Below are 18890 nucleotides of genomic sequence, written 5' to 3'. Positions count from 1 at the left end.
CGCCCAGTTCCGCATCGAGAGCAGGCGGCGGCGCGCGCCACTGCTGGAGCAGGGGGCAGCGGGGGCGGGCGGAACGAACCACTCGCAGCCCGGGCGGGGGGAGCCGCGCCGCCAGCCGCCCGCAGGGGGCGCTGCAGCCGCGGAGGAGCAGGCGGGAATGGAGGCGGGATTGGAGGCGGGATGTCAGGGAGCGTGGAGAGAGGCAGCTCGCCTGTGCAGGCTGCGTCGAGAGAACCGGGAAGAGTTCAGCCGCTTGAAGCGTCGCATTGGTCCTGGCAAGCAGCAGCTGCAGCCTCGCAGCAAAGCCCGGCTCCACACGGACAAGAGCTCGCTGCCTTGCAGCAAGGAGACACAGTGCCGTGTGCTTTCACCCTCTGTGTTGAGCTACATACTTGCTGATTTGCTAGTAGCTTCGTAAGATTACGAGAGAATTTGGTTATTAAAAGCTGGAGATACAGCTTTTTTTAAACTCCTTCCAAGCTGTTAAAAACCAGTATGCTGCTCAAACAAATCCATTTGTTAACAAAACCAAAACTACCAAAATAAACCCAAAATGCAACCAAAAGCACCACAAGTAACCCACAGTTTTTATACATCTGGAGTGCAAAATGGAGAAACACTGTTAGATATTTGTCATCTTTACTTTACCCACTGTAGAGGAATTGGGTTTTTAGAAATACTTTTCCTCCCTCCGCATTGATCTGAATGCAACCTGAGCAGATACAGCAGATACAGCTGTTGAATAAGAGTACAGCCAACCAGGAACACCTCCCAGGATTTTAATCCAAGCACCCCAAGATTTCTCCAGTGGCCAAATCAGCCAAATTAATATGAAATAGATCAGGCAGAGAGAGCAGCAGGATTGAATCTCAGGCCTAGAGTGCATTTTGTAAACATAAAAGTACAAAGGGTCACCAATCTCACAGATGGTTCTTCCCCCACACGCTTTCTTGAGCACCATGGGCTAACCTGTGAAGCTTCGAAAAGACAAAAAAAAAAAAAGGTTCTATACTGATTTGCATGTTCAAAAAAAGTGAGAATGTGAAGATGGAAACAAGAAGATCGTATTTGACTACATGATAATGAAAAGTGTGCTTGTTTGGGCTGGAAGAGTTCATTTTCTTCACAGTGACTATGTTTCGGATTTGTGCTGAGCACAGGGTTGATAATGCAGGGATGTTTTTGTTGTTGCTGAGCAGGGCTCACACAGAGCCAAGACCTGTTCTGCTTTCCATGCTGCCATGGTGGTGAGGGAACTGGGGGTGCACGGGAGATTGAGAGGAGACACAGGACAGGTGACCCCAACTGACCAAAGGGATATTCCAGACCATATAACTAAATATATAAAGGGAGGAAGAAGGAGGAAGAGGGGAATGTTTGGAGTGATGGTGTTTGTCTTCCCAAGTCACAATTCCATGTGGTAAGGCCCCACTCCCCTGGAGATGGCTGAACACCTGCTGTGATTTGTCCACAGAAAACAGTGAATGAAGTCCTTGCTTTGCTTTGCTTGTGTGTGCAGCTTTTGCTTTCCCTATTAAACTGTCTTTATCGCAACCCATGACTTTTCTGGCTTTTACCCTTCTGATTCTCTCCCCATTCCTGCTGCTGGGGAGTGAGCAAGTGATTGTGTGGGGTTTGGCTGCTGTCTGGGTGAAACCACTACACAGAGGCAAGAGAAATCACTGTTTTCACCGCTGCCATCCACAGCAATGTTATAGGTTATACCTTGAGAATGCCTCGCATCCCCATGCAGTTTTTCTCGTCCAATTAAGGAGATGCAGCCCAAAGAATATAAAGCTGGAAGTTAAGCTGCAGCTCTTTCGATGACAGCAGGGCCCAGCCACCCTCTAATCCACCCAGCACTGATGAGCTCTTGAGCTCTTCTCATTACTCCCCCTCTCCTACCCTGTTCCAGTCTCCTGTAAGCCTACTGCTATTCCTTCTTCCTCTGGTTCAGCAGATTCCAATTTGAATTTGATACTCCAGAGTAATGCAGAGGCTTCAGCAGAACAGCCTGTGATGTGGAACCTTGCTGAACTGATCACTGCTTTCCTTTCCCACCGGGGCAGGGCATTATCAAGCACTTCAGAAGCAGCTAATGCTGGACAGCTCTCTGCTTTCCCCATCCCGCCGCTCCCTCTGAGGTAATGCACACGTTCAGCTCCTCCTGGTGTTTCACCTATGGGTACATCCAAAATGAGCAGCATACCAGGGTCAGGTAAGGCCCTACTGAAATCCACTTGACAGCTGGGGTACACTGGACTCCTCTTTCAATTTTGGTGAGCCACAAAACGCAGGAAATGGAGAGGAGCACGCACAATAAAAGGGTTACATTCTGAGTGCAGCTGTACAAATCAAGGTGAGATGTGTATGCATAATGCATGGTCTTCATGATACACACTAACTCCACTTCACCTATTTGCCAGCTCTGGCACACAGCAAGGCACATGCTGAGCTACAAATCTTATACCAAAAGCCAAAAGAAACTGCCTGGGGTTGCACTGCTATTTCTTTCTCGCCACTTCTTGCTTCTCCCCCAACACATATACTCATAATTTCTTATCAGCTTTGAGCTTGTTACAGCAAGAACTTATTCTACCCTCCTCCAGTCTCATGACAGCACATCAGAGAATGTCAAAATCCTGTATTAGGCTTTATTCTTTTATATAAACATTAACATTTCTCAAACAGATTAGTTAAAAATACAGATTTAAACAAGAATTTTTGCAATTGCAATGAGTTATAAAAAACAACAGATTATTTTACAGATTGTTACAAGTGCTTTACAAAGGTGCAGAGTGAAGGCCAGTGGCAGGGGACCAACCTCAAGTGCAAAATGGACACAATACCCTCACCACGGGCATAGCGCTCAGATACACAGCCAAAAAAAACAACAAACGAACCAAAAAACAGACAGACAAAAAAACCCCGAGCCATGTGAACCTATGCTCTTGGGATGCTCACCGGGCAAGCAAACATAGACCCCTATGACAGAGAAGACTCATGAGACCAAGCTACCAGGATACTTAAGGTTACATCTCTGAGATCAGCCATAAGATGTTTTTTCTTTAAAAATAAGGAACATGTTTTATAACAGTATATTTCTCTTCTGTCAGACAAAATATTGCTGTAAATCCTAGAATACTTGTGGATGTGGATACTTAAAACTTGGGCCATAAATCCAGTGTGGATCTCACAATGCCCAAAGTGAAGAAAGGATACAAGACCCAAGTGTCCTTCTGAAGGAGTTGGCACTCCTCATACAGGAGGGACCTCCATATCCCGTGATCACCACTGAAACCTTGAGCAAGTACCTTGGAAAGACTTTGGCAAAAGGAAGACGATGCAAGTGGATCTGATTACACCCAATATTCCTGCAGCCTGTGATCTGAGAGTCGTACAGCCCACAGCTTATGCAATGCCCACATATTTCACTAAATGCAGTGTGTCCTCTCTCCTTGGTCAATACATCTTCACACCCACCTTGGAACACGTACCACATGCTCCAGATTCTTGGAAGTTTTTGAGATCCTTCCACCACACCCACCTTACCTAGGTACCAGGCCTACCCACCTATCTTTCTTCTATTCCACCCCTAAAGATAAAATCTATGCCCTGATTTGTGTTGAAGTTGTCCAGCAGTTAGCAAATCAAAGGTAAAGTGAGCTGAGAACCACCATGAGATAAAACCGTGATGCATTACATTAAAAAAAATCCACTACTTTATGCCTGACATCTTTTTGATACACAATGTTCCCTACCCAGAGGACCTCCTTGTTAGACAAAGGGCACTACACATTACAGGAATCCTTTTTCCAAAGGAGGACCAGAATAAAGGGCAGCTCTAGAGATGTAGTCTCATAATAAAGAAATAAAAGCTACTTCTCTTGGAATCATTGTAAAGGGCAGCACATTCAATAGATTTTATTTATAGGAAACCCAGTGAAACCCCTAGAACATCCACACTGACTTCCCTGAGCTCCTCAGATCCAGGTACACTGGGGACCCTGCAGAAGCCTTTTGAGCTGGGTTACTCTCAACTGAGAGCTTTTGGCAAATTCCTGCAAATTCATTTTCATAATCAGCAAGAAGAGGATCAATGGGGCAAACCCTCAGCATATGCTTAGAGAAGAGAAAGACTCTGAAGAAAAAGGAGTTGAGGGGCAGGGGGAAAGATCTTCATTTCTACCGTTTTTGAATGTTTCACGTTATTCCTTTGGGGTACGGGCACTACATCGACACCAACCCCTCCATCTGATCTAGCCCAGCTGCCTCCTGCATAGTCTCATGACAACACTGAAACCCCAGGCTCATTACTCCCTGCATGCCCAGCCCAGGGTTCAGTGCTTTGGAGAGGGGAAGCTGGCTTCTCGTTAGCAAAGGCTGGGAGATGGCATTATGTCAGCATGTCAGCGCCCTGGGAGCATGCAGTCACTCATGCACATCCCAGATTTCTGAGAGCAGGGGCGGGAGTTTCTTATCCTGCAGCCGAAGGGCAAACACCTGTTCAGAGTGGACACTGCTCAGTGTCCGAAGACTGACCAGCTTCATTAACATCCGTGGAAACATCAAACGGTCCTGCAGGGCCAAACAGACAGCTGTTAGTAAATTCACCTAAAACTTAGTTAAAAAAAAAAAAATTACCACAACTTATTACATTACACTGTAATCACAGTCCTTACTTCCTCTAGACCCATCATTCTCCAGGAGGATGCAGTATGAAAGAACACAAGTAGTACATCATGTCCCAAAACTCCAGACTTCCCATGCTGGCTAAACTATGGAACGTGATACAGAACAGCAGATAGTGAGAGCTCACAAACCCTGCATTTACAGCTGCTATCAAAGAGCCCAGAAGGGACAAGCCTGACAGTACTGGCAGCAAGAGACCTGTTAGAGACAATACTGCAGGAACTCTGCCTGCATAAATACAAAATCTGCTTACATCATCCCTGGAGATGCTCTGGTCAGGCACTTACATTTGGTCTGTTGATGCAAATGTAAGAATGAAGCGCTTCCACATAGGTGTGCTGCAGCCTCTCCACCAGGGACTGGTCCTGCACATTCGGTCGGTCTGCCAAAAATCAGGTTAGAAGTAAGCAGATTAGACGCAAGCAGATTGCCACAGGCAGCTTCACTGGATTTAACATCTCTGTCTAACCCTGCTTCCTCCTATGGTGTCTTCCCAAAACTTCATCTCACATTCACCCAGCACAGCTGGGAGACATTTCCAGGAAACTGTGGTAGCTGTGGCAGTTGCTTATAACTGTTCTTTCTCAGTGATGTCCACTGCACATGGGGAGTCCAATCCGACTCCTATAGAGGTGGAGAGACCAAACACATTTACACAGTGCTGTTTGGCCTCATGTTCCTGTCCCAGAAAAAAATGTGAAGCCACCTATTCGAGAGCAAATGGGAAAGTCTCTCCAGTAGTTGAGCCAGTTAGGAAACAGGAACAAAGAAAAACAGTCATTAATCAGGTCACAAGACAGAAGAGTAGAGGTGGTTTCTTGGCAAAGCCCTGTCCTGGCCCGGAGCAATACTGCCTCTTGTCCAGAGTATGCTTGCTTGCCCACTAGATGTCACTCATGCTGTGGGACCTGCATCACACCAGAGAGCTGCCAAGGACATTAAGGGGGCAGTAAAATAGCAACTTCTAAATGAGGAAGATAAATATTGGCTGGCTTTTCTGCACATTTTTCCAGTATTAAGGAATTCAATTTCCTCTGGAAGTGGCACTAGAAAATTAAGAATATAATGAATAATATGCTCCCTTTATCACTGGACTCTATACACGCTCTATTACTCCTTTTCTGCTTGTAACATCCTTTCACTCTACTTCCTTTGCCCTCTGACTCACTACTGCAGCTCTTCAGATGTTCCTGGCTTTTTACCTGCAGAGAAAATATTGATGGCAATTAAAAGTGCATATTCAGCATCATTAAGCTGTAGCTCATTCATTCCCTTTGAGAACTCAAAGATGGGGTTAATGAACTCAAACTGCAGACCTGCAACAAACAGAAGAGAACAAGGTGAGGCAGTAACAATTGTCTCCCCTCTCTCCCCCTCCCTTTCAAGGAAAAGGTTGCCAGAAATCCACTGCTATACACCAGAGAGTGGGGAGGAGAGACAGGCAGGGAAAAACCATTACATTATGCCCTAATGAATCCTCCCTTTACATCCACTACTGGTGAGCACCAACAACAGTGGCTGAGGAGTCAAGTTCCATCTGTAAAATGACACTATTTCTGGGTTTTCCTAAAGCCGTAAATGCCCCAAAGCACATTACTGAGCAACAGCTAAAGGAATACAACATCTGCTATCACACAAGTCCATCAAAACATCAAAAGGTCACAAGCACAACATTTATACTGTCCACTCTCACAGCATCACCTCCTTCACACCAGTAGCCTTCATGATTTCAAAGAAAGCTTTAATTCCATTCTTCAGGTTCATATAAAATATGTATGAGCTGAAAATACGCAGTTCCAAGAACTCTGAACTATGCCATTTCCTTCAGCTCAAAGAACTGGGAGACCTGAGGCAGAGCCTGGCCTAGGCTTCCAATCACCTCATTTGATAAATGCAGTCAGACAGAAATGCACTGATATTTATTGCCATAACAGAGACCACTGTCAAATCTGTCTCTTTGTGCTATGTAATCACACCGAAAACTTCAGGCCTTTTCTCCAAAATAGCATCCAAGTTTCTAATTTCCTGCATTACAAATGCATCAGAGAAGGAAGAACAAACTGGAGGGAATCTTTCTGGATTCCTGCTTTTTGCCTTTCTAATAACGTGAAGAAAAGGCTATCAGGAGAAGTGTCATAAAGAAAAGTTGTATATACAGGCCAACTCAAGTATAAAAGTTAAATAGCTCATCAAGGAATAAAATAAAAAAATCAGCTGAAGCACAGCTTAAGTCTTGTTTTCAGAAATGCTGAAGATACACACTTCTTGTTAATGCATCTGAAATAACAAACACTCATAGCTGCTGGAAAAATACTTCAGAGATCACAACATCACAGGTTACCATATATTAGTGTCTAAAGTGGTCTCTGGGGATCCCCAGTGCACAAACTTCGTACCAACTAAAATGTAATCATAGTAATGTCATCACTCCAAGCATCCAACCAGATTAGCAAGTGACACACTTGCAAAGGAGAGAAGACTGTGGTTTGGACTGGTATGATCTGATACAGCTCCACCACCATGTCACATTTCTACAAGCAAGGCATTTCACAGCAACTGCTAGTTCTAGGTGGACACTTGCAGCAATATTTTCACACTTTAAGAGTCCAGACTTTCCCAAACAAATTGGCATGTAGAAAAAGACATAAAATGAGCTGGTACCATACATTAAAAGGAAAAAAAAATAGTTTGTGGGGCTATTGGTTTGGTCCTGTTCTAAACCTCCCACCACAAACTTTCAGCTGTCCACATTAAAAAGCAAAATATGTAAGAACATAAGACACTGGGGAGGAAGAAACACCTGTCTAATGCACCACCTGCTTTGGCGAAGTCATCCCGATTATAGCTCAGGTCCTTAAGAAAGGTGATGCTCTCAATCTCTGGATTGTAGCGCCGAGACGTCTCCAACAACATCACCTGAGGACAGCAATAAGATATACTCGATTTGAAAGCAGGAAGAAATCTTACAACTTTACAGTTAACAGTACTTTGCTGACCGTTGAAGCATCTTTTAGAAATAAAAAAAAACAAACAAAAAATCACCAAACAAAGCCACTCCAGTTTCTCAGAGTGCTTAAAAATTCCAAGATAAAGTCTGCTGCCCTCCTTTGTGGTGTCTTCCTTCTGGGAAACGGGAAATTCCTGCTTACCACTACCAAGGCACTTGCTTCATTCCCTTCCTGTATAACCAGGCACTGCAGTATATAACCAGGCATCTTGCCAATAAAACCTCGCACTGCAGTAATGGTCCCACAGCTGAGGTCCCTAAGTCTGCCATCCTCAGAAAAGGGATGGAACTAGTTCTCTAGGGGATAACTCCAAATTCTTTCATCTTCTGCTACTATGATCTGGAGTGGAGTCAAACCCTCACCTCTATGGTAGATGTCTTCAGTAAAGCAATCTGATCTTCCCTGGTGAGCTCCAGGAAGCCAGGTAATTGCTTGGCAAAGTCCACGATCTCTTGCACAGAGATAATTGCAAGTTCTGTGAAGTGAGCAAAACGCTGCTGCCTTGCTTCACGGTTATTTGGATCAGGAATCTGGGGCCACGGCTGTAGGAATGGGAAGAGACAGCATATATTTGTGGAAGATGAAGCCAAAGATGAAAGTTAAGATTAAGAGAACAAGGAAAGAAAACAAAACTTCAGAACATCATCTTTTGCTATCCTTTACAGAGCTTTATCCCACAGATGCCATGCCTAAAGTAACTCCGTTCTCCCAAATATTATACCTAAAATGCAATTCCCCAAACTTCACTTTTTCTTATTTTGGGTACACGGGTAGAGCTTTTACCGTCACTTTGAGCCTGTCTGTGAAGGAGCGCTGGTTGCACTGCTGCTGAGCGGCCACGAGCTTTTTGATCATGCTCAGCTGTTCCGGCGTCAGTTTGTGGGAAGGGCTTGGCGGATTTGGAGGGTTTGGACGCACCACAACTGTCCGAGCCTGATCATCTTCCTGCTTCTTCAGTTTCTTCAGTCGAATCTGTTCTTCAGACAGAACATCTAAAGCAGGAATAGCTCATGATCAGTCATAGGAACACAATGGAAACCACACTAAACACACGGTAATGTGCTGTGGATGGAGAGGCAGAGATCAGAGCTGCCTGTACCGGGCACAGCAGAGTGTACACAACACAGCCGACAGTGATACTTATTTGTTTCTCCCTCTATTCCTTCCTTTAAGTTGTTTCATTGCCTTTCTTCTAATCATACTGTCATGTAAAGTGTTCACAAAAGGCAGAAGCTCCCCTCATGGTGCCCTGCAGAACTCAGAAAATCAGCAGTGACTTTCCCCATAAAGCAATTCCCTGAAGTGTTATGTTACAACAGGTGCTGCCTTCATTTGCCATAGTGTGTCCACCCTATTTCATATTATCCTACTGTTAGGTCTTTTTTCAATATTGTTAATTTAACAGCTTACGTCATTTCACCCTCTTCAAAGGTCAGACTCAGTCCTGGGTGGAGTTTGAGAGTGAAAGGATAATTTGCTATACAGGCCATCTGCAGCAAACTCTAGAGCAGTAACACACCCCAAGATGAATAATGGAAGAGTAACTTCGCATAAATGTACAGAGGACCAACCACAGGTCCTTCAGGAATAGGGTTACAAGTCTCCTTCAGTTGTGAAGTCAAAGGGGAGGTGTTATTTGGATGTAACACTCTAAGGAACAGAACACAAAGGCATCTGCTCTACTGAGGGCTGATGGGATCCCTCTGTCAGAGAAAGGGAAGCACATCTTTTCTCACACGCTTGCCAAGAAGTGAAGAGGGATTTAAACAAAAAATTCCTGCCTAAGGACAGGAACCTTAATTCATCCCTTTCCTCTCCCAATTCAGTTTGATGCCAGGGCCAGCAAGACATGCTCAGAGCCTGAAGAGGGTGTGCAGGTCAGCAGGAGAGCACCTGAAGAGCAGAACAGTGGAATTCCTGCCACTCCATCCAGTAAGTCAGGTTCACCGGGAGCCCAACTTAAATGCCTCTATGCAAACGCACACAGCATAGGGAATAAATAAGAGGAGTTAGAGACATGCACACACCTGCAAGACTGTGATCATATTGGCATCATAGAGAGAGGGTACACAGCAAGTTGGCTGGCCTGGACTTCAGGAGAGCAGACTCTGGCCTCTTCAGGGATCTGCTCAGTAGAGTACTATCAGATAAAGTGCTAGAGGGAAGAGGTGCCCAAGAAAGCTCGTTAATATTCAAGGATCGCCTTCTCCAAACTCAGGAGCGATGCATCGCTGCCTCTAAATTGGAATAGCATGGATTTGACAGATGGATCACTTGGAGGATAAAAGATTGGTTGGATAGTCACATTCAAAGAGTTTGTGGCCCATGGCTCAATGTCCAGGTGGAGACCAGTGCCGAGTGCTGTTCCCCAGGGGTGGGTACTGGGACCAGCACTGTTTAACACCTTTGTTGGTGACAAGGACAGTGGGACTGAGCACAGCCTCAGCAAGGCTCTGACAGCACCAGGCTCTGTGCTGTGACTGACACTCTAGAGGGAAGGGAAGCAGAAAACGAACTGATTGGAAAAAAAAAACCACTCTGTATCTTCAGGAACAAAGATAAATAAACAAAGCATGACTTTACAAATAAGACTTTAAAAGTGCTGAAAGATTCTCTGGCCAATTTTTTTTATGCATAGATAACATAGAAAACAAAGGAGGTTGTAATGAGGTGGGGGGGTTAGTCTCTTCTGCCATGCCACAGTGAAAAGACAAGAAGAAATGGCCTTAAACTGAGACAGAGGAGATTTAGATTAGGTACTAAAAAAAAGAAATTTCCATGTTAGGGCATGCATGGGAACAAGTTGCCCTGGGAGGTGATGGAGTCACCATCCCTGGAGGTGTTTAAAGGGCACCTGGATCTGTGCTCAGTGATATGGTTTAGTGGTTTAAGGGTTACAGTGGTACTGCTGGGTAGACATTTGGACTTGACCTTAAAAGATCTCTTCCAACCTTGATGATTCTATGATTCTATAGCTGCTACACAGAAAAGCAGGCCTAAAACAGAACAAGTATATAACTGCACTTCTTAACAGAATCACAATAAACAAAGACAAGAACTGGAGAGCTGCTGTAAAACAGCATTCTTGGGATCGGAAAGATAGACAAAGAACATAATACAATCAAGCTGAGAGTAACCTTTATCCCTGACTTCAAACAGGGAGGATGTGTGCACAAGTACATGCACCACGCACAAAATATACAATTCTAACAGCAAGGGCATTCAATACAATTACCAAAATAACGGGGATCTATAAGATTAGAGAATGCTACTTACAGTGTCAGTTTAAGGAGGGAAGTAATTGATCCAAGTGATTACAGTCCCTCATCTTGGGACTCCAATGCGCAAAAAAATTTTTATCTGGTAACATGCTACTTGGCTTGAAAACTGCCTATGTGCAAGCTCCTACACCATGCTAAATTCAAAGCAATCTAACTTACTTGGTTTGTCAGGAAGGAATTATTTAACCTCATGGTTCACACTGGCTTAAGAACAATAAACTGGCCATGAATAACTTCAGTCTGGGAATTAGAAGAATGTTTCCAGCAATTACTAGGGAGGAAGTTCTGGAATGACCTTGTAAGTGAAACAGCTGGAGGAAAAAGCCCTTCATTTATGTCAAAACTAACAAGGCAAATTTGCAGTGGGGATTACAGCATCAACAAGTATTGCCAAGTTCTTGATAATAACACCAAGATTCCATTTGACCTAATTTTCCTGAGCTGTCTTCAACACAAAACAATGACTAAATGCAGAAACATACTGACGCTCTCTGTATCTACCTGCAACAAAAGAGAAGCAAAGTGAACAGGTGATCTTACTGCATTGCTTTTCAAATACAACTGTTTTGTAGCTCTTGGGAATGGGGAAATGTGGTAAAGACAGCACACGTAATGCTGGTACAAACCAGTGAGACAAAGATACTGATGTGCTGTGTTTCATGCTGAAAAACTGAGCAGCATGTCTCCTAGCTCACTGGGACTTAATTTTTGCAAAACTGTTTTTTGTTTCTGAAACACCTGCTGTTCCTAGCTGTTCTGGGTGCTGAACGTCAAAAAAAAAAAGACTTCACACAGATCTAACTTTAACTGAGCATTCATTCAGTCAGTCTTGACCAGCAAAGGGATGAAACCTGGATGCCTTGGCCAAGGAGGGCTGTTCCTGACATGCAAGCAGAAATACTGGTGAATATTCAGAAACAGCAGCCTTATGGTTTGCGTGAGAAAAATAGCAGAGATGACTAAAAGGAGCAATGAGATCAGCTCATGCACAAACACAGCTGCAGTACTGTGGTGCTGCCCTTGACTTCTTTTGCAAGCTCACAGTAGGAAGCAAAGAAAAGTGCCTGTTGTTCAAGGAGCACGGTGACCCATCTTACAGTCCTGGTCACAAGCCTGACGTTCTTTGACACCCTTTACAGCACCCTGATGAACATGTGAGTCTTTCCTCTGCTGGTATTTTCCATGAGTTCTTACAAGGAATAAAGCAGGGCTGGGTGTTAACGTTCCACTAACAGCCTCACCTCCCCAAGTGATCCTTGTTGAGCTTTCGGTGACTTCCCACACACATTCCAACATTCAGCCTGCATGGCTTCAAGCACTCGCACTGCCCCCTGCCTTACAGCCACGGTCCCCAGAGCCCTCCTGCCATCCCAGCTCCCGGTGCGCGGTGCCCGCACTCACACTGCTCCCGCATGCCGGCCTCCTGGCACTTGCGCAGCCGGCACTCCTGGCACTTGCGGCGCATGTACATGTCCATCTCGCACTTGCCGCCGTTCTTGCAGACGTACTGTGCGCCCTTGATGACGCTGCGGCGGAAGAAGCCCTTGCAGCCTTCGCAGCTCAGCACGTTGTAGTGGAAGCCGGAGGCCTTGTCCCCACACACGCTGCACACTTCGTTGCCCAGCATCTTAGGGGCTGGGCCCTTCTTCCGCTTCAAGGGGGGATTTTCTACCAAAATGAATGGTAGCGAGGAAAGAAAAAAACAAAAGAAAAGAGAATTCACAGACATGAAGGAAGCGTGATGTTTGCAGCTGACTGCCCCATTCCTGACAAACAACATCCTCACTCAAACCCACTATCTCCCAACCACACACCCCTTCTGGGCAAGCAAGTCTTATGCAACAAACTTACTGACATAATCCACAAGGTTTCACCTCAACTATATAAACAAATATAGCCTCACACTTGTTCCTCTCAAAAACAGAGTGAAAGAGCCAAAACACGCTGAGGCCAAGTGTTCTGCACTTTCCAATTACAGTTACGTTACCAATGTGAGAAAGATCTACAAAAAAGTTTGGTTGAAAACCAAGATGGTGCACAAAGTAAATTTCTTCAGAACTCACCTCAAGTTCTCTTACTTCTATTTTCTGGCATACATATGGACAAGAATAAGGAAAAATGTTTCCTCAATTCAGTAGTGACAGAAAGCCAGTGCTGAAACTGTGACCCTACAAAAACCAGACTGAGCAGACAATCCCTGTAACTGAACATTTGGGGAAACTGTTGAAACAGAAGACAGCAGCTTGTGGCATTAGCTGCAATAGGCACACAAGCAGTACACTTCACAAGCTCTGTGAGCCTTTGGAATCCTGAAGCCAGCATCTCCTCTTCAAGAAGAGCACCCCCCCCTCCTAAAACCTAAACACTCTCATAGTAACAGTTCCTTTACTAAAGCTTGTTGCTGTATCTCAAACATGGGACCTTCACTACTGCTTCACATTTCAGATGGTCCTGTACAGCAGCTCTCAACTCTTCCTATATCACTCTGACAGATTTAATCTTATCAGTGGCTCTGCATTTTGAAAACATCTTTGGTCTGCTTCAACACATCTTGCCTTAAGCACTCCAGTCAAATGCTTGCCAATATTACATGTGCATTCCCTCCCTATTAGCCCTCTCTCTTTTCCATCCATTTAATTCTAGCTGTGTTGACATCCGATATTCTACACAGCTCATAGTGCAGGTATTTTTCTGTGTGTCAGATATTATTGATTCATGGCAGCTGTTATAAAGATTACAACCAGCATGTCTTGATAAATCTCCAGATAATGTTTAGATATGCCTGGAAAACCTTTACACTGGAGTTACTGCTTAGTTTGAAGAAAAAGGCTACTGCATTTCTTGATCAGCATCAGGGCTACCATTGCATGTCTCATTTTTGTACTTACTCTTCCAATACTTCTATCCTTACTTGTGTTTATATTTACTATTCTGCTCAAGTTCCTGAAATGGTAACCAGTTTTAGGTCAGTCTCAGACATTATTATTTGTGTTCCTCAATACAAGTTTTCAGCCATAAGTATCTTGGTGTTGATTTTCAATCCCACTGACTTTACAGAGGCCTGGAGGTCACTCATTTTGGCAGCACTTCTCATTGCAGATTGGACAGCAAGAAAATGTCATCAAAAAGGTTAAATTTCTGATATTCTCCTCTCTTGTTCAACTGTATTTCTCTTCACACACTACTAAGTAAAAATTATGCAATGCCTACAGTTATTTCAGATTACTTAGTATAAACACGTGTAGCGGCAGACTAACGAGTGTAACAACTTTGCTAAAGCCTCAAGTGATGTTCATATGCTTCTGAGAAACAGCAGAGTATTCCAATTATTTCCACAGATAAATCTGTCTCTCTTTTGGATTTCTTAGCTGTCTTTAAGACGTTACATAAATTTCTCATTACCTTTTCTATAACTGCTTTATTGAAACAGATGGGCTTATTCTTTGATCTATGCAAATTATTTTCCATCTCTGAGCAGGAAGCATTTTAGTTACATAGATGATTATTGTTATTTTCTGTAGTCAAAGATAACACAGAAATCATGTAAGACGTATAAAGAAAGCATGAATGTCACCTCTGAACCTTTAGCTCTCATTAGGGTCCTCCTTCCTCAGTAGATTCCTTATTTAATAAATATCTTCCACATTTTGTGTCTTTTTTCCTTACATTTTAATAAGGAAACAATCTATCAATCACTCTTTCAAGTCCTCAGACCCATTTTATTGGATAATCTCACATCACCTTTTAACTACTCTCTTTGTTTCTACTCTACTGATGAGTCCTCATTCAATGTTCAGATTATCTCTTCATTTTATACCAAGACTGCCCACTGCCTCACTGCTGAGCAAACACAACACAATAATTTGTCATATTTTCATTAAGATGATGACCCTATGCACTTATGTGTTCCTTTTTTTCATGTTAACTGTCCAGAAATGTTATACTGTCTTAGAGTTTGAAAGTGTAGGATTGTGGCTATAAGCAGCAGCTTTAACTACAGAATTTCAGTTCTATGTCTGATACTCTTCATCCTCAGTTAACATAAGAATTACATGGAGAAACTCCTACTGTCTTCCCATTGCACGAACCTGCAAAACCCTATAATTTCTTTGCACCACCTACCCTTGTTGGATTGTCACCTGTAGTAAAGCTTTACTGTTCAGCACCTTTTGATAAGGCCAAAAAAACTTTATCTTACTGCCATGGACCTAGTCTCTAGAAGGTCAAATAAGCAAAATATTCAATGCATTTATCACTTAGATAAACCCAGTCTGCAGCTATCAATAACTGTCTGTATTCTTAGACATCATCTCTGAGTGTCTCAAGCACAGCAGAACTTGTCCTAAAATTTTGCCAAGTATCAATTCTGCTTACAGCTGAAAGAATGGATAGCCTTTACCTTGTATAGATTTAGTGAGAATTTTTGCATACCTGCATGCTCAGGGGGGTTCTCTGAGCCAGGGAAGAGTGCAATCCCTTCCTCCTCCATTTCAAATACACTTGCCACCCTCTTCCCATGATCCTGTGTGCTGAGTTGAGTGGGACCCATGGAAGCCACACAGGAAGGGCTCACTATAATCTCATCGCTGCAGCATTGTTTCTGCCAAGCAAGGGGCCACAGACATCTATCTTCAAAGTCCTTAGTTTCTCTCTACTACTGAATGTCAGGAAGTACCTGTGGAAAAAAACAAACAGATGCAAAAGAGGCAAGAGTTCAACTATTGAGACTATTAACTTCCAAAATCTATTACAAGCTGTATCACAAGCAAGCTTCAAGATTTCATTTCCATAATTAGCTTTGTTTCATCAATGTTTCTACTCTTAAAAGCACAATATTTTAACTAACTGTGGTAAAAGGTACAAGACTAGCATATCCAGGTGCAAAGCTATTCTTTCATTGCCAACAGATTTATCAAAGCAAGACAAGTCTTCATTACTGCCAACACTACCAGTGCACTTCATCCCTGATCTCTCCAAGTGTGTAAGAGGGAAATTCCTGACATTATAACAAGCGGCCTTTGTTAAAGCTTCCAGTAACAAATAGATCAGTGCTGCTAGCTGCCCTGAATTTTGGTGCATGTATTGCAGAGCATATAGAAAATGGGAAGAGATTTTTCATACAATTATTTAGCAGACTACAAAATATTGAATTTCCCTCTTCGTATCAGTAGCCAAAGACTGACAAAGGTTGATGATGCGTCAAAGGTAAGGATGACAAATCCTCCCCTCGCCTACAGTAAGAAACTGAAAGCCAGCATCCTTCCTATGGGAAATGGCCATGATGCCATTCTCAGCAAACGGATTCACCACCACCCTTTTGTGGAACCTAGAAACCATACTGAAAAGCATCTTCGTTACACAGCCCTAACTCCACTACAGAACCTGAAACTGGAAAGCAAATCCAACCACTTTTTCTGAAAAGCCCCACCTGCATAGAAAGGACCCTACTCGGCTGATCGCACAGATTCAGTGAAACTGATGTAAATTGCTAATGTAAACACCCCTAAGCTGATTGAACGTCAGTTGATCTTAACTCAGTGCTTTACCAATGCAAGCTAAAGAGATTAACTGATTTAAAAAGCAACTACGTGAAAGGCCTGTACCAGTTTGACTGATTGAGTTCAGGATTGGAAGCCTGTCAGTCCCTGAAAGACAGGAGGTGACAAAGCTCTGAAACAGTCCAGACACAAGAGCATCAGGCAAGCAGGGGCATGCCTCACACACTGTAGTGCTCACCATGAAGAGGCAGAAAACCACTGTCCCAGGTCCCTTCTTCCCTCTGGGTATTTGGACCAGACCACACAACTTTTCTCAGAATGTCAAAAACAAAGATCAAAGCAATGCTTCCAAAAAAGAACCCCCTCCCAGAACTCTGAAACAGGCATCAAGTATAAAAGCAAGTCACATTGTCAGGCCTGCTGAGATCCTGTCATCTCCAATTACACTGTGGATGCAGGTGTTAAAACCCACAGGGCACATTAATTCACGTGACATCTGTAAACATAGCCTCAGACTGCATCAGGAATTCAGAGTTCCCTTCTCTAAGGGAGCTGAAGAAACAGACTATCTAGGATAAAAGCAGTGACAGCAAATATGAAACCTAAACGTACAGACAGAAGGAAGTCCTACTATGGGAGAGTACAACCTAACCAGTGTGATAGCAACCAACTTGAAGAAACTCATGGTCCTCAAAAGAACAATGTGACTACCACATTCAACTTCTTTTAAAAAGTCTTCCCAGGAAATCTTGCAGAATCTGAAAACCTTGTGGAAGCAGCACAGAGCATCAGATGGAGATGGGAACTTTATTGCAATAAATCCAAACGCAATTTGTATTCCTAGTCCTATGTAAGCTCCTCACTGATGCTGACACAGATGTCTCTGGACATGTTTGGGCATGAAACAAGAAAGCTAAGAGTAAGCCTCTGCATCTCCACATTCCTTTAAACCACGCAAAAGACTCACTCAAAGATTAATTATTGTGCAGAATGAATCACCAGCAGCACTACTGCAGCAATTTTTCAAAGGAAGGGTTTGATCACCCATCTGAGGGACTGAGTAACAGTGCTCAGACCCAGGCCTCCAGTACAGTGACCCATTCTTAGTGCATCCCTGCCTCAACTGAAACTTATTCCAGAAAACAAGAGAAGAGTACAGTCTGATGGGATTTCAGAACTGTGTGATCTGCACAATGACTGACATTGCAAGAGTGAAACTTGCTGTCAGCAGGACATCTGGAGACCAAAGGGGAGTGTCTGAGAGACTGCAAGCTACCAAGAGAGAAGGGAATATAAACCCATGTGCACATCCAGGACACAGCAACAGAGAAGCCACTTTCTGCACTGTAGACCTACCCAATGTGTTCTTGCTTCATGCACCAGCCTCCAACCTTCCCAAAACAGAATGGGCCAGATAGAAAAGGTTAATTGTCTTCTCTGCTCCTAAGACACAGCATTTTTTTCTTTTATAGGTGCAATAATAGCACTTGCAGGCTGTGGGAAACTGACCTAACCACAAACAGCAGCACTCTGGTGCTAGGTAAAGAAACCAACTGAGCATTTTCCTTGCATGCACACAAGTGAGAGGCTGTATGACGAGGCCTGAGGCTTAGTTTTCACAGAAATGCATGAGGATTGTTTTTACATGACTAAAAATCTTGCCAAGTTCTGTACTAATAATCACGTTATTGGAGATTCACACCTTCCAATCTGTACCACCACTTCAACCAAAAATGCAAAAAGATGATGCAAGCCATAACTGCAAGAGGGAACACTGTCTTCTTGACACAGTCAGCTGTGCTGCCTCCCACTGTCTGTCTCAACTCCTTCAGTTTCAGAAACCAGGACTGGCCATGTGACAAAAGATGAAGCAATCACTTCTCCTAAACGCAGCATCTTGAAGAGAGTAACCTGATGGACAGATAAACTCCAGTGAAGAAACACGTGGAGATGAAAGGCTGAGGGAAACAAATTTCTGCTAGCCCTTGCCACCCATGTCTCAAATGTAACACTAAACACTTCTGAAATGTGTCGCCATCAGCTTTGCCCTACTCCATTTCTTCCATCTCTCCTTTTTTTTGAGAAAACAGAACGACTCAGATACTGATGGTCTCTTACAACAAAGAGACTAAAGATGGCAGCCCTGGGTCTTGCACCTCATGCTAAATGTCAGAAACAATCTCATTCCATTCCCTCAGCTGAGTCCTCCTCTAAGCCAGCTGAAACACTTACACATTCTTCAGGAAGACTTTGATCTGACCCATCATCAACAGACTAAGCTACAGAATATACCAAACCATTGCCCCACATTCACTGAGGACAAGCAAAGGAGACACCATTGGGCAGCACAGAATATATAGAAACCAAACGAGTCAAATGCAGTTAGTGTGACCCTTCTGCTAAAGGGTGCT

General features: G+C 43.7%; 1 protein-coding gene across 6 annotated transcripts in view; it reads right to left on the bottom strand.

The window, feature by feature from the left end:
* Positions 1 to 2640: 2640 nt before the first annotated feature.
* The window catches only part of NR1H3 (nuclear receptor subfamily 1 group H member 3), a 30833-nt gene continuing 14583 nt past the window's right edge, over positions 2641 to 18890 (bottom strand). For all 6 annotated transcript variants that reach the window (XM_041459714.1, XM_041459713.1, XM_041459712.1 and 3 more), the window contains exons 2-9: positions 15413 to 15656; positions 12383 to 12649; positions 8484 to 8692; positions 8063 to 8242; positions 7509 to 7608; positions 5895 to 6008; positions 4980 to 5074; positions 2641 to 4578 (exon numbers count right to left, since the gene is read on the bottom strand). In XM_041459714.1, coding sequence (XP_041315648.1) covers positions 4432 to 4578; positions 4980 to 5074; positions 5895 to 6008; positions 7509 to 7608; positions 8063 to 8242; positions 8484 to 8692; positions 12383 to 12649; positions 15413 to 15530 — 1230 coding nt within the window. In that variant the 5' untranslated portion in view covers positions 15531 to 15656 and the 3' untranslated portion in view covers positions 2641 to 4431. The remainder of the gene's footprint in view (positions 4579 to 4979; positions 5075 to 5894; positions 6009 to 7508; positions 7609 to 8062; positions 8243 to 8483; positions 8693 to 12382; positions 12650 to 15412; positions 15657 to 18890) is intronic.

This window comes from Pyrgilauda ruficollis, unplaced genomic scaffold (assembly GCF_017590135.1).
Source record: "Pyrgilauda ruficollis isolate IOZ18807 unplaced genomic scaffold, ASM1759013v1 scaffold14, whole genome shotgun sequence".
Lineage (NCBI taxonomy): Eukaryota > Metazoa > Chordata > Aves > Passeriformes > Passeridae > Pyrgilauda > Pyrgilauda ruficollis.
This window is presented reverse-complemented; position numbering and strand designations above follow the sequence as displayed.